Source organism: Arvicola amphibius, chromosome 7 (genome assembly GCF_903992535.2).
Source record: "Arvicola amphibius chromosome 7, mArvAmp1.2, whole genome shotgun sequence".
Lineage (NCBI taxonomy): Eukaryota > Metazoa > Chordata > Mammalia > Rodentia > Cricetidae > Arvicola > Arvicola amphibius.
The window spans coordinates 39,042,809-39,059,517 of record NC_052053.1 but is presented as its reverse complement, the minus strand read 5'-3'; the positions used below and the strand labels follow the sequence as shown (position 1 = coordinate 39,059,517).

Here is a 16,709-nt window from a genome sequence, read left to right as displayed (position 1 = left end):
TGTGCAGAGGAGAAACAAGAACTTCAGAGGCCATCCACAGGACTGCAAAAGGACTGATGGCCAAGCAAAATAGACTACTGTGGGAATGTGTGATACTCTGATGAGGTCTAAAGCCAAACTTTCAAGAGTTCATTGCCGGTTTTGATGCTGTGAATGGAACTTTCTACCAGTCTGTATTAGTTACTTTCTCATTGCTGAGACAAAACACCATGAATGAAAAAGATTATGGAAGAGTGTTTGCTTTTGTTATATGGTTCTACAGGTATACGTGTCCGTATGGTAAGAAGGCATGGCAGCAAACTGTAAGCATGGCAACAGGCTCAGGAAGCTGAGATATCATATCTACAAAGGCAAGAATGAGCATGGACAGGTAATTGGTAGTGGTGAAGCAAAGCTATTGATGAACCAGTCTGCTTCTGTCTTAGGCTTAAAGGTCATCTTACAGTAAAAACAAACTAGGCTCCTTTCTATTTCTGATTAAATCACTGTTTCTTAAGGATTGAGCCATTCCCCATCTGTAACCTTAGCTACAAACGGCTCTGCCTTGCCTGTTCCAGAAAATGCCAATGTCTTAGTTCAAGCAGTTGCAAAGACTGTCTTGCAACCCTACATCTGTTTCAAAAGGTTGATATGTTTACCTTATTAGACTCTGCTCCCATAACCCCACCTATTTTGCCAACCAAATCCCCCATTTAAAAACCACCTACCCCTGAGCTAGAAAACCTTGTTTTTCTCATGTCCAAATGACCTCTAGAACTCCACCATAAAGGAAGGCGGCATGTATACACAGATAAGAAACATTGCTTCTGCTTGCTTAAATTTGTTTCCCATGATGATTTGGGTCAGTGGTTTTTCTTCTCACATCTTTTGGATTTATACTATGACTCTCAAAGACCTTCCCAACATACATCCTCCAGCAAGACTTCACCCCTAAACCTTCCCAAACAATACCACCAACTACCAACTTAGTGTTCAAATACACAAGCGAGCATATGGGGCTTTTCTCATTGAAAGCACCATATTATTTTTTAACAAGGCTGCACTCTGGAAAAAACACAAATCCACTGAATCTGTGAAGAACAGGAGCCACTTTGGCAGAGCCTCTACGTCTCCCTTCAGGTTAAACTCTGTGCATAGCCCAGGAATCTCTATTAGATATCTTTGGTAAAGAGATCACTTCCAAAGCAAAGCTAAATGTCTCACTCTGCCCTCTTCAAAACAAATACCATTCTGTGTATTAACATAAGCTGAAGCATAGAAATAAGTGCTAGTTGATATATATATATATATATCATATATATATATGGAAATTTATGCAATAATATTCTATTTCTTCAGCTCCCTGGGCTTGTCTGTGCTCTGGCTTCTCTGGGGGATGAAGTATGGGTATTACAGTGGCTGCCCTGCATCTGTCTCTCCCTCTATTACTTCTCTTATAGGAAATACTTGTCCAAATGACTTAATTAATTGCAGATCCTAATGAGTATGTGTATTATTAGTGAAATAATATTATAGCTCAATTTGGAAAGGTAGGTGCACTCAAAGTCTGTTAAATGGAAAAGTCTTATATTTTTCTCAAATATACACTTAATGTATTAGAACTGGATTCCAGTCTTACCATTACAGTCAGAAGCCTGTGCCTTAAAGTTTATAAGCATCATCTTTAGCTGTATACAGGTCTCAGAGATTTTGGAGAAATTTGGACATTTTTGATAAAGTCATAGAGACCTTGATCTTCTTTCAAGAAGGAGAATCATTTCAGTGAGCATAATGAGATCTTTGGGCCTGGTACAAATTTTACACCCATTACTGTTAGAAAAGAGTTGTGTAGAAAGAGGAAATCATCATATCCATTCTTCAGACTTTCCTTCAGTTGAGTTAGAAGTAAATTTTATCACGTCTGATGAATTAATACTGAATTAACATCAGTACATTCTTTTAACAGCACTAATATGTGACCAGCTGATCTCAATACAGACACACGTCAGTTGTCAGCCTATGCCACCCCTGGGTATAGCTGAAGTTCCTGAAAGGCTGTGGCTTGAGAACCTGTATTCTTTGTTGCACTAATTAGGAACTTAAGTATTCTTGACTTCTGATCCATCCTTCCCCTTTCTGAAGAGGAAACAGAGGAAGGATGGATCTGGGGGAGAAAGCAGGTGAGGGGAGTTAGGAGGAGTGAAGGGAGGGGAAACTATGGTGGGGATGTATATTTTATGAGAGCAGAATCTGTATTCAATTAAAAATATAAGATTTTAAAAGATATAAAGATTTTGCAAATAAAGATATTGAGTAAAATGAAAAAAAATTAAACACTTCTTAAATACAGTTTGATTATCATTTCCAGCATTCTTCAAAGCGAAGGTGCTAGATCAAGTTGATAAAAATCACACTGCCTCCCAGTCCTCTTGATACGCCTGTATGAAGTGCAGAGAGCCTACATTTGCAGAGAAAGCAAGTGTGGTCTGGTTTCAGCCCCAGTGAACAGTGCTCAGTGAAGACCCATTCACCAAGCAGTGACTGACAGAAAGTGAAAATCTCCAACACAAACCCATAGTGCATCAATTAGATGCTGAATATTGAGAGTTCAGCCACCACACTCACGTGTAATCCCAGCTGGATGTTATAGTTTAGAAATTAATTTCATCATCATGTGTGTTCAGGTTCATACATAGTCATGTGAGCTGATATAGGTCATGGCAAGCACGTAAATGTCAGAGGACAACTTTCAGGTGAGATTCTCTAGTACAGTAAGGATTTTTTACCCACTGAGGCACTGAGTCATCTTGCCAGTCCTTATGGACTTTGTTGTTTTGTTGTTAATGCAAGTGAATCTGCTAAGAGCTTCTGGGGAGGCTTCTGGAATATCTCTCTTTATAATATTTTTAAAGAGAGGTTTGATTCTACAACTTAAATCAGAGGACTGAGCCAATACTTGCTATATGTTATGTTGTCTCCATGTGAGCAGTGTTTCACAGCAGAGAAAAAAAAAGTTTCTTAATGTGTTTAGGCATTTGAAAATTTTCATTTGCTTTGGAATTTTTCCTTTGAATGGAACTAAATTTCTGGTTATCAAAATAGCGTTTGGTTTAACTGCGGCATTTGACTTTTGTAGGTAGATGCAGAGTAGATTGTTGGGTCTGCGCATAACCAGTTCCAACTTTCAGTGGAGCTGCACAGTGCAGGAAGAACATGAAAGAAACTGTTTACTGCAAATGGAATAACAAACACTGCTGGGGTCACACAATTCTTTTACCTCTTGAAATAACTGTTTCTAGCCCTGTTCCGTTAATGAAAGCCCGTGTTATGGTTTGTGTTTTGATGTCTGTCCAATACAAACGTTCCTCAGAGGCATCGAAGTCTATTACAGCAACATCATCGATATCCGGGACAGTGAAGGCTGTGATGAAGTTCACATACGGATTGTCAATGTCCACTCCTCGGATCTCGGAACGTCTTGCATAAAGAAGAAACTTTTTCATTTCTAGAGAAACAAATTAAAGTGATTATTTTTCTTATATTGTTTGACAAGTTTAACACAGTCCAGAAATTCTAAAATAGCAACTTTCAATGGCTTCAGTTTTAACACAGGAGAATAATTTAAAAAAAAATCTAGTGGAAACAATGTATAGATCATCTATATTGAAAGTACTCAGAACAAGAAGCTGTAAAACAGGCTAGAAAGATCTTTAAGTAATATTAGTAATTTAGTTTGAAATGTCAAGGAATTCTCAGTACTTGATTTTATCTCAGCATAGCTAAATGTTGCTCATGAAAATTAGGTGTGGAGTTGCAGGCAGATCTCTTGAGTTCCAGGCCATCCATGGCTACATAAGTGAGAACCTGTCTCAAAAACTAACACAAACAGTAAACAAACAAGCAAAACAAGAACATGCTGCATATATGTTCTCAACAACCATATTTCAATCTCATATTTCAATATAATTAAAATAAAATTTCCTTTGATTAAATGATTTTTAAAGCACTTAAGAATGTATCTGCCTTAAAAATGTCACTGAATAAAATTACACATTATTTTTTTAAAAAATTCTATTTATGTATTCCTTATCAAAATTAGAATTTATGTAGTCTCTAGATTTTATTGTAATTTTTGTCCTGGTATTGGGCAGCATTTGGGTACTCTTTTTATACTTTTTGTGATATAGGAGCTATAATTATTCTAATATATGCTGTGATTGGGTTGTTATTATTTTGAGAAAGCCACAAGTCTAACATGAGGATCTATGGTACACTCTTGTTACGGCACTACTTGACATATAGAGCAAGACAGACTACCTTACATACAACTCCTGGATTCTATGCAGGAATCTTTAAAATCCCCAGCACACTCTAGTCCCTACACTCTTCATTAGCTGATGGGTGTTGGTCATTTCTCTGTGGGGCTGGACTGTCAGGGGCAATATTAAGAGAAAGTGGGTACAGTGAATGTCATCCCTTTTCAAGTCTATAATATGCATGCCCCCATGCCATGGGTATCGAGCTTGTTATATAACTTCATTATGGTAAAAAGTGGGACATGCCCTTCCCATCAACATACCCAAGCCCAAGAAAGATAACACCACAATGAACCTGGCACGGCCCTCTGGTTTGGTGGAACTTGCAGCTGTCCATTCCAAATATTTGTTTTCTCAAATACTTTTTATAATGGTATATTGTGTTTTAATAAATAAAGCTTGCCTGAAGATCAGAGAGGAAAGCAGCGATACTAGTCAGCCATACAGGCCACTGAGTGGTAGCATACACCTTTAATCCCAGGATTTAAGGAGACAGAGGCAGAGAGATCTCTGTGAGTTAAAGGTCACCCTGGGCTACACAAGATTGAATCTATCTAAAAGAGAAACAGAGCTCCCTCAAAGGTAATCCCAGCTCTTGGGATCACATGCCTTTAATCCTAGCACTAGAGAGGTAGAGACAGGAGTATGGTTGGGTAGAGAGTGGAGTATAAAGCAGAAGAGACAGGAATTCAGTGGAGTGTGGAGTGTGGGCTGTGGAGTCTTTAGGATTCAGAGACAGGGCCTTGCCTATTTTTGGTCTGAGGTAGAGATAAGAGCCAGTGGCTGACTGCTTTGCTTTTCTGATCTTCAGGTTGAACCCCTATATCAGCCTTTGAGTTTTTATTATTTGTGCTACAACCTTTTATCCTAATTACTGCTTGATGGCCTTCTGCATCCTTTTATAAATAAACATAAGCATGAATCTGCATCAGATGAGGCTGGTCTTGCCTTATACTAACTGCACTGAATTAAAGCCACTAATAATAGACTCATAATTTAGCATCTTATAAATGACTCTATTTTCTGCCCTATGGATTAAGTAACTACAAAGAAAAATATGTATTTTCATTAATTCAAATTATTTAGTATACACACACACACATACCACACCTGTGTGTGTGTGCCTACGTGCACATGTGTGTGTCCAAGCTATAGAGTTGTTGCTTTGTTTGTTTGTTTTCATTTCCCCTCAGGCTGACAATTCACTGTTAAAGGAACAGGAAATGAAAGCTGGTGAGAACCTCCTACTGTGCAGGTTACCTACCTCATCGCTTCCTTGAAATGCACTTAGACTCATGCATCTCTCTGTTTTACAGAGATAAATTTTGCTAATACATCAAATAAGAAAGTAGCAAGAAAAAAATGAATAGAATAGGGTAATGAACAGCAAATATAACGTAGCACATCTTAAGGGATTGTCAGTGTCCCCAGAAATAGCTGAATTTTAATAGTGGCTGCCAGCAGTCACGGCTCATGTGTTCTTAAAGATACTCAAAACCCGCTTCCACTTCCCTCTGAGTAAAATTCCTGCAGGAGTGGAAATATCTCCTCCATTCAGATTTGACTAAGGACTGTGGGAAACTCACCATAGCAGGTCTTCTTGTCAGAGGAAAGCTTCATTAGGTGGGGGCAGGCACAGGCTGCGCTCCTATTATGATTGATGAGGCACAGGTGAGAGCAGGGGCCTCTGCCTTCATTGGCTGCACAAGGATTGGAAGCTGCCAAGGACACAATGGAAAGGGAGAAGGTACGATTGATTCACTTAATGATCCAAAGTAAAGTTTTCCTTGCTGAGACGACCAAGTTCCTATGAGGATGGCAGGCAGTTGTGCACATCCCTGGAAACCTTCATTCCCATAAAGTTCACAGCCAAGATAATTTTCTTCATTTTCCTTCTTATTACAGATGAAAAGACATTTTGTGCATTAAGGAGAGAAATTATCAGGGATCACTAGGAATCATTGCTTTGGTAACATAGAAATAATATATGTTATATAACATATACCAATTGTAATATTGAGTTGGACTCCAATTCCCAGCCTGCCAAATGCTTGGACTACAACTCCCAGCATGCTAAGCACTGACCTTTCCCCTGGGAGGGTCAGGACCATGCCCACAAGGTATTTAGACTGGGCGGGGGGGGGGGGGGGGGGGAGGGGGAGGGTAAGGGGGGGGGAAACAGGTGGTTTCCGGGGGTTTGCATGGGCTCCTCTCCCGGCCATGCTGTCTTGGTCCACCAGGGTGCTGCATTATTAAACACGGGCATTTTAATTTGGTTTCATTTGGTTTAATTGGAGTTCTTTGCATTGGTGGAGTGGCTTTTCTTAAGATTAAACCAAACACCAATAAAGTTCAGGTAGATCCTGTCATAGATTTTTGGGAGTTCCAGTGGATATCTCCATGTTCCTAACCTGCCTCAGACACGGACTCCTGACCTGGGCACAACACTCTTGCAAATCAGGGAACCATTGTAACAGACTTCCTCCTTTTTCTCCCACTTTCCCTGGGTACATAACACATGTTAGGCGAAGAACCCAGTACTGAGCTACTTCCCCTATCTCTTTATCATTACTTGGGATGAGATTTCATTTCATATTTATTTTGTGTGTGTGTGCGTGTGCATGTGCGTGTGTCTGTGTGTACATGTTTATATGCAGTGTCATGTCTGTAGACATCAGAGGACAATTTGCATAAACTGATTCCCTCATTCCACTATGTGGGTCCCAAAGATCACATTCGGACCATCAAGTCTGTGGTAAAGAGACTGTACATGCTGAACCTTCTCTCCTGCTCCAAAGATTTTTTTATATCAATTGATCAACAGCTATTATCTTCATTCTTATTTTAGTAGAGCTTGTCTATTTGTTAAAGTGTATTATTTTATTATTACTATTATTTATTTATTATAACAGAATTAAGTCTTTCGATCTAGGCTACTAAAGGCAGAAGGAGATATCCCTTCTGACCTCAATGGTAGGAATTTAGCTTTCAGCTAATGAATAGTACCTTTCTAGCAGGGGACTTACTGCTCTGGGTAGGCAGAGTTGAAGGCGTACCACCAAAACTATGCAATACTATATTGAGAAATGGCAGGCACAGAGAGGTCTCTCTGATCTTCTTTGTCCACTTCTTCCCTGAGATAGGTCATACAACCTAAGTCAAAATTTTTGACCTTTCCCTACAGCTACGCCTATGCTTGTCTTGTGAAAGATACCTTTCAAATCTCTAGAGGAAATGGGCATGTTTATCTCAACAGAAGAATGCCAACAGAGCAGCATGAGAATGCCCTCACTTAGAGCTCCCTCCCGCATTCTCTATGATATTTATCTAGAAGTGTCCTTGTTTCATCAAAAGGAGATAAAATGCATAGCTTGTAGCAGTTCTTTCCTCATAGACTCCTTGTGAATTAAACTCCATTCAAATGAGTTTATATCTCTTGTTGTTGTGATAGTGGTTTCACCTGTGATACAGAACTATAAACAGTTTATTTCCCATCCCCCAGTAGTTAGCATTAGTGTTATAAGATTTTATGCCACCAAGAAGAGACATTGAGAAGACGTGATCAATATGGAGGAGATGTGAGACATTAGCTGTATGTATTATGCATGTGGGGGGTTCATCCTAATCCCAACCTGAAGAAGGCAAAGCAGGAATTTCCTTTGTACTCGTTAACAATAAATGTTTTTTTTTTTAAAGGGGGAATAAAAATTTCTGAAAAAAGTCATCTGCTGAGAAAATCTGTTAACAAAAGAAACCAACAGAAAGGATAAATGCTGTGGGCCTGGAGGTTCCTCTTTGCAAGTGTCTCGCCACCCAAGTTCCCATGCAATCTGTTTTGTCTCACCCTTTAACTTAATTTGCATTAATCAGAGTCCCAAAGGGATTGTTAGAGTTATAGAAGCAAATCAGCAGATGTAAAAGACGGAGGTGGAGTTGTGCTGCAGGAGACAGTGTTCTAGCAACTGGAGCCAGGGCTCCCAGTGGCTGCAAAGAGAAAGAGAAAACTCAACATTCCCTACATTTGAAAAACAAAACAAAACAAAACAAAAAAACCAAAGGGAAAAAAAGGACTCTTCTTAGAGCAATGAAAAGCAGATTCCTTAACAGTCGTCTTTAGGTACTTGATTTCACTCTATTTTTAATTTTTAGTATAAAATAATTCTCTTCTACGCATGCTACAATTATAAACTCCCCTTTAAAAAAATAAATCAAACATCTTAAAATTCTTTGTCCTTAGAATAAAACCATACACTGATTTTCTAGCCCATTCTATATTAACGGTAAGGCTATAATGTATAATTCACAATATTTTCTGCTTCACAGCTTGGAAAATCCACAAAGAAATCTTGCCTTCCATTTTAATCTCATTTCACTTTGAAATAATGCTGCCGCGTCTTTTAAAAGTTTCCTTCTTAGTAAACACCTGAGCATAGTTCTCTATTTTAATGGCTCCGTTGAGGAATTTGGTTCACAGGGCTCCTTTGTCACATAAAGTGGGGATTAACAGATGGTGACCCGGGAGCAAGTCCAGTCTGCTGACCGGTTTTGTAAAGTTTGAATGAATCCATAGCTGACCACATTAATTACATATTATCCATGGCTGCTTTGGTGCTGCAAAAAGACTTTATTGATTTTGGCAGAGGTTTCCTGTTTCACAAAACCTTCAAATACTTCTTATTCAGAAATGTTTTGTCAACCATTGGTAGGAAATAATTAATGGTTTTCTGCCGAATATTATTACAAATTTCTTGTCAATACAGAGGTTCTGACCCTCAGCAAACACTGCTTCTTTGTATCCAAGAGAGAGAAAGAGCTAACTATTATGGAATGCTATAAGCACTGGGTAGTTCGTTTTTCTAAATCCCATGAAGTCAAACAAAGATCCTTAGAGATACCAGTGTCATCTCTCCTGATTTACACAGTCTAACAATTGACTAAACTCTCGGTTGTTCCAAACATAGAGCAGTGAGGAAATACGTTGGGAAAGACCCCATTGTTATTGCACCAAGAAACATTATTTTTAATCATTAATGCTTGCTCAGTTCTCTCTGATTCTATAACCACACTCAGTGAAGGTATGCTCTGTCTTCTACATGATAGACTGAAGTTACTTTAGTAATCTCTTAATTTTTAGTCTCCACCCACTACACTTGGTTGTCTTTCAACAGACCTGACAGGCTTGAGGAGTTTACATGGGTCCCCATTGTTCCTTCACACAGACTTAGTAACCCACTTCATCTGGGATTCCTTTACCAGGTCCACCAATTCCTCCTGGTCAACCTCCAGCTCTTTATTACTATTATTCTAAGTTTTCTTTCTTTCTTTTTTTTAAGAATTAACCTTTCTTTCAAGCAATACAATATTTAAGCTTTGAATCATTTTCCTCTTCTTCTGCTTTATATAATTATTTTTTGTCTGTCCTTAAACTTCCCAGAATTGTATTTTAATTTTTGGTTTCTTTATTTGTTTCACAGAGATCTACCTGTCTCTGCCTCCCTCTATGAGTTTATTTATGTTTATTTGTTATTATGCAGGGGACTGAGCAAGGGTCTTGTGTTGAAAGACTCTAAATGCATTTGTAAGCCCCCTCAACCCTAAGACATTTTTCTAAACCCTTACACTCACTCTGTCTTGGAAACAGGACAGTTGCCCCCTCACACACACATACACATGCTGGACTGCTCATTCTCCTGTGTCCTTGTGAATAATCTTCAAACATAACTCCATTCTGGGAATTGAGGCAAAGGCAACCCACAGATGTTGACTCAGTTCCTGATGTATTGATTTAGTCACTAGAACAAGGTCAGGATGGCCCATAGATGTTCTCCCTTAATTACCCAATCATGCAGCAAGTCTTCTGCCCTGGAATAGACAAATCACTGCTAGTAACCCTTTGAATAAGCCAATCCAATAAGTTGGAAAACAACCTTCAGGTTCCCCACTTGTGTCTGTGGATTTTTGCTTTAAAAGATGGACTGCAACAGCTATTGGAGGTCCTTCATATCCTGAACCTGAAGGGCCCTGTCATGACAGAATAAAAATCCCCTTGCTTTTGCATCAATTGTGGTTGTGTGAGTGGTGTCTGGAGCAACTCCTCCCTGATGTTTGGACTTCTAGTCCAAGAGTGTATGCTCAGTAGTCTATGAACTTATTTGTTATTGTACTTGTTTTGAGCCTAGTGTACTCTGTGTGATCAACATTCTGTGGATTTGTTTATTTATTTGTTATTATACTGGAATTGAACCTACAATCTTGTGTGTACTGGAGCAAGAAAGTTTCTATAAAGCAGCAGGCAAAGAAATTGCTTATATTTTAATGCTTTTTAGAAAAATGTCAATCTTTACACTTAATATTGAATATTGATTATTCAATTAATATTAATTATTAAAACATTGTTACAACCTTATCATTCATTTAAGGTTAATTTTTACAAAACAGAAATTATCTCAATAAATATTTTGGCAGGGAAATATATCTATTAATATGTTAAGAAAGGGGACCATGCTTAATTGGTACTAATGCATACATAATATGCGTCATTAATGTTTCTATTAATTTGCTTCATTGGCTAGCAAAATCCAGCTATAATTCTGAGCACAAAAAAAACCCTATAAATTCCATTAAAACCATCCTTACATCAACACAGGCAGAAATACTAGCAGAAGAAAGGAGGTATTCCATTTGCCTTATTTAACTGTCTTCTAAAAATCAATATAACTAATCAATTTGTCAATAGGGGGTGAAAACATTTTTTTCTTATAAATATTGTCAATTTTTTTTCTAGAGACATATTTTACTGTGCCAAGTGGAAGCATTTATTATTACATCTACTTTTTGAGAAACACAATGGATAAACGATATAAAAATGGTCAACAAAAACTACGCCCCAAATACCTGCGCATGATATCTGGCTCCTGCCATCTCAGCCTCTGAGAAGCCAATGCAGAAGGACCATGGAGAATTCAAGCCTTCCAGGACTAAATCAGATGCCATCTCAACAGCAAATACAAACAACTCAAAAGACAAAATGACTCACTTTCCAAAATCAAAACAACTAATTCTAAGACCCTGTGTTAGGAAATCTGCTGAGAACTTGGAAGCCACATTAATGACTATTTCAGTTTATAAATATAAATTGTCCCCATTTGCAGAAGAGTAAACTTTGAGAGGGTTAAAAAAGGTCACATCATGCTACAATTCTTAGCTTTTGATTCAGAAAATGAAACATGAAGATCATAATACCCTATCTTTCTAAATAATCCAGCATTTAGGTTCATTCATCCTCTCTGTCACTAACACCCCTATATGTTGGATACTTCATGGAAAGCAGGAGATAATAACATTGCTAAATCTATTTAACCTGATGAATTTTTCCACCTACAGTGAAACTCCTCAGTATATTCCCCATTATTTTACTTCTGTGTTTTTACATGTTTCTCTGAGAGCAATGCCACATTTATATCATTGAAAAGCATTTGCACTTCAGCCAATTCAAGATAAAAAATATCAGCCTCTCGACAACAATATTAATATTTCTTGAAAAATAATCTGACTTTATTAACAGATAATAAAGCCCATTTGAAGCAGGCTTTGTTCAGACAACACAACTACTTTCAAGAGGCCACGTCGGGAAATTGGGGAATGTGGACCAGATGAAGAAGTATGGTACTATGGCAGTTATAATTTATTTTGTGAAAAGATTCCAAGCAGAGCAATAAGGAAATCTATCTTTGATCTATCATCACTCTTTAATCCATGTATCTATCTGCAAATCTCTCTATAATCTGCAAAGAATTCAAATAACAGCCTCACTCTCCCTATAGGCTTTGTGGACATTAACAGGCAGCCAAAACCAGTAAATATGACTATATCTTTTTTAAAACCTATCTGAAAGAACCAAATATGTAACTCACTGTAATGTCTTCATCTCTTAGTTTTGGGCTACCACTTTCTTAGTTTCCTTGATCTCCACAATCTTGTGTGCCAATTTCAGCTTTCTCCAAGACTCTGTCCTTCCTCTTGTTTTCTGGACCATTCTTTAGGAATCTCATCAAACTTCTTTACTTTAATGTCTAATCAACTGATCGAAATTTCTAGTTCCAGCCCCAACACTTTCTATTTTTTTAAATGGATTTTTTTCAAATGTTTCCACTACACTGTGTTTAATAAAACGCTGCACTGCAGACGGGTTGTGTGTTATAAAGGGCTTCTCAGCCGTATGTTCACATGAGCCTTCTCTGGACTTAAGTTGCTAACCTGACTTGGTATGGGACACCTAGGTAGCAGAATATTTGGAGACATGCTTCTGAAAATACCAACCTTAGTATATTGAGTATATTGAGGGAACATTGTGAAAACACTAGCATACGAAACAGTATACTGAATTTTAAGAGGCTTTATTTCACCCGTTTAGGAGACACCCACAAATCCATAAGGAACTGAGGAGAAGGAATGAGTGGGAAAAGGACAAATGAAAAAGGACAGAGCCATTCCTCACTTGTGTTGGCACAGCCCTGCTCTGCTGCCACCCACCAGTGATTCTCCACACTATTAGACATGAGAACCCCTTGACTGGAATGAGAATTTGTGTCATTTCCCCCCCTCTTATTCTTGGACTTTGAACCTTTGAATCTGAGTTACACCACCAATGTTCCTGGTTAGCTAGTATGCATCTGTAGTAGATTGCTAGCCATCTGAGTTTCCGTGATAACATATGATGACACCAAGAAGTAAGTCAGTCTCCCTATCCCATGTTTGTGTGTGTGTGTGTGTGTGTGTGTATTGTGTATATAATTTTATAATAATATACAGTATATATGTAATTCTTTGTGTACACATTTATGTATAAAAACTATTCTAAAAATGATTTTTGGATTAACCAATAATTAATACATTTTGTTAAATGCTAAAATATTTGCTAGATCTACTGATATACATTTTATCTTCTATAGCTTACAAATGATAAAAACACACAAAGAGTTTAAACAACATGCTCATAATGTGCAATCATAGTTGCATGGTACATTAATTTCGACTTAATATCCTCACTACTGCTCCATCATGTCTCATATTTATGCTTTATTGGTGGTGGTAAAGCAAAGTCCTATGTAACTCAGACAGTCCTTGAGCTCATGCTCCTTCTATCTTAGCCCTTCGGGTGCTAAGATTACAGGTATGAATCAGCCTGTCCAGCTAAACTTTGGTTTATTTCTTCCTACTCTCAGATAACGATGGTATTAGAAGTCAAAAGGAACTCAAATAGGTTTTCAAAACTTCTAAGTCCAGTACCTGAACTGGAAATTTGTGAATACAATGAGTGGTTGATTGGAAGGGAACTGTTGTTAATGCTTGTCTGAATTCCTTGCTTGGAAACACTGGGAAGCTCAAGGTATTTGCAATCATCATTTCTTTAATTTATGAAATCTGTTTTTCATTCTTTTAATAGACAGTGAATGCCATATGTTTCAAAAAGCAACATCCTACTGTGATCCTCAAAGTGTTATTCGTGTTATTCACCAGAAACGAGGGACTGCTGTTTCCTTGAGAGAATACTGTGCTTCTGTCACGAGATTGTTGTAATTCCCCCTTTACATTAACAAAATACTGGCCATGTCCTGTGTCTTTTTCTGGAAACATTGAATGGTTGCTTCACTGAAGCAGATAAACTAGGCAGATAGTGATTCCTGGACACTCTGTGATACAAGCGGGGGCAGGAGGCAGGAGAATATGTCATGATCACTCAAAACGAACTGAATTTATTTAGGAAACAGCAAGTTGCCACTCTCTAAATGTAAATAAAGCATGTATTTCCTGAGTCCTGAGAGAATACTTTAAATTACATCCTCAAAAGAAAATATTTCCCATTGGATGTAAGTAAGGGAAGTCACACATACAACATTTTTATTTAAGTAAACCTGCTAAAACACCTTTCTCCAACCAAATCATCACTCCTTTTCCCTATAAAAAAGTAACACAATATCATTCCTTCTCATTCAATAAGGGATGTGTGGGAATCTTTTGCCTCTGCATAGATCCACTGACATGACACAGTCCATAGACCAAGCCACTTCTCATAATCATTCATTAAGTAGCTCTAAACCTAAAAACCATAATTCTTACTAAATATTAAGAATTGTGGAGACAAAAGTACAGCTGTGAAATATTTTCATAGTTATTAAAATCAAACTAATTTTTCATGTGGGTACATTGTATGCATACTCTTTGATCTGATCCTAATGTTGAAGGAGGTATTTAGAAATGACTTCTTCATTATACCTCTGACTGAAAATCACACAGGTTACAACCCATAGACTGGGAAAAAAGGTTAAGCTCTTGCCTACTGCTATGACAGATGACCAGAGAATTAAAGAAAAGACATGTGGGCCATAGGATCAAAAAGTATGTAAAGGTACTAGACGAAGAACCCAAAGGGTCACTACTACTGAACCATCAGGTGAGTTACATGGGGAGAGAGGCATCACCCATGGCTCATGCTTTAACACACAGCTCCCTGCAACCTCCCAATATGCAAGCCCCTGGCCAAAGGGCGATTGTGGGCTTTAGTCATTTGTTTGTGTGTTTGTGTGTCTCTGTGTTTGTATGTGTGTGTGTGTGTGTGTGTGTGTGTGTGTGCATGAGAGAGAGGAGAGAGAGAGAGAATACATGTGGACACCTGTGGAAGCCATAAGAAGTATCAGATCCTCGAAGCTGCAGTTATAGATGCTAGAAACTGAACTTGGGTCATTTGCAAGAGTAGTACATGCTCTTATCTCCTAAGCTGTCTTTGCAACTCCAAATTCAAAGATCTTCGAAAGGTTCCCATATTTTTTGTCTGTATGATGTCAGTGATTAAACATTTCAAGACAGCATAAAATCTTTAATTTCTAAGAATAATATTCTGAAGGAAGAGATTTAAAAAGCAAAGTGGAAAAATCCAGAGCTAATTAACATAGGTGAACGCTAGCAGGACCATAGAAAAATAGTTAATTTACATCATTTCCTTTGCACTCATAGAGTTTATGTGGAAATGGAAATATTCCCAGATGGTTGATTGTCCTAAGCACCTACCTTGTGGCTGTCGACTGGGATGGTATATCTGAAGATCAAATGGCTGTGCACTGGTCTTCTGAATGACGCTGACATTCTGCCCTGTCCACTTGTTGGCTTTAGCCAGCGTGTTGGTCCTCCAGTCTGTCCAGTAAACCTCACTCCCGTACAAAGACACAGCAAAGGGATGTGACAGGTATTCGTGTCCTCTGATAATTTCTATCATGTTTGTTCCATCATAGAAGGCAGAATAAATAGCATCTGACCTAGAGAAACATCAGTACACCAATTGCTTATTAAAGTCACTGATAGAGTCCAGTGATACACTTATGCAAGTCAGACAAATGATAGAATAATTAAGTCTATGGAATTATATCTAATATTTTCCAAAGCAAGACAACAACAACAGCAAAAAACTCAAAATAACAATCTCAATACATGATGTCCATATATCAGAATACTTAACAATACAGTTAAAAAGCTGGAGAAAGTAAATGAAAGCACAGAAAATTGTTTTTAACCTGGCATCTGTCCAAACTATCCTTTTTTCAAAGTGGTCCACAGTCAGTCCATTAGGCCATGCCCCTGTTTTCATGTCTTTATAGATGGTTTTTCTCCCAGCACCACTCATAGAGGCAGATTCAATGCGAGGGAAGTTGGCATCCCAGTCGGTCCAGAAAAGAATTCTGAAGAAAAAGAAATAGTGCCATTGTTTCACTCCTTCATTCCCAATGATTACCTCATGCCTACTACATGGGGAGAAGTTTCCTAAATAAAAGTTTCAAGAGAAATGGATGTGTATTCTAAGCCAGTGCCTCCAAGTAGATAGCAATAGACAGACCTTGCAAGTTCATGCAGATGCAATTACAGCCTGTGAAATATTTTGAAGGAAAGTTGTAACGAGGAGTAGTAGTTGGTGAGTGTCCTACTCACAGAATACTCTAACAGAAGAAAGAATGAGGCAACTTCAGGCTCAGGAAAGGAGCGGAAGCTCAACAGGGTAGTCAGAGAGGAACATAAATTACAACAGGGCAATCTAACAACAAGGGAGCAGGTGAAACACCACCCAGAAACTCTCGGGGACTTCACTTACAGAAGTTAATAGCAATCACACCATGAGGATAATTGTGATCACAGACTCCTGAAAAGAAGTAGTGTCTACAGATCAACTGACTAGAACCACAGGGATGCGTGGAGAAAGGGATGTTCCAGGAACAAAGCTACTTGCCATTCCTTGGGCTAGTTTCCCATGCCCAAGAACAGTCATTCCTTGACAACTCTGTGCCAGAACTAGCAGCCTGTAACTAATGTACAAACACCTTGGGAATATCTTAACAGACCCCTTGTTTCCAGTCTTGCAAAGCCAAA

General features: G+C 38.2%; 1 protein-coding gene across 1 annotated transcript in view; it reads right to left on the bottom strand.

The window, feature by feature from the left end:
- The window catches only part of Lrp1b (LDL receptor related protein 1B), a 1,542,993-nt gene that overhangs the window by 583,268 nt on the left and 943,016 nt on the right, over positions 1-16,709 (bottom strand). The window contains exons 26-29 of the mRNA XM_042055373.1: positions 15,863-16,027; positions 15,363-15,607; positions 5,882-6,013; positions 3,257-3,484 (exon numbers count right to left, since the gene is read on the bottom strand). Of these exons, the coding sequence (XP_041911307.1) occupies positions 3,257-3,484; positions 5,882-6,013; positions 15,363-15,607; positions 15,863-16,027 (770 nt within the window). The remainder of the gene's footprint in view (positions 1-3,256; positions 3,485-5,881; positions 6,014-15,362; positions 15,608-15,862; positions 16,028-16,709) is intronic.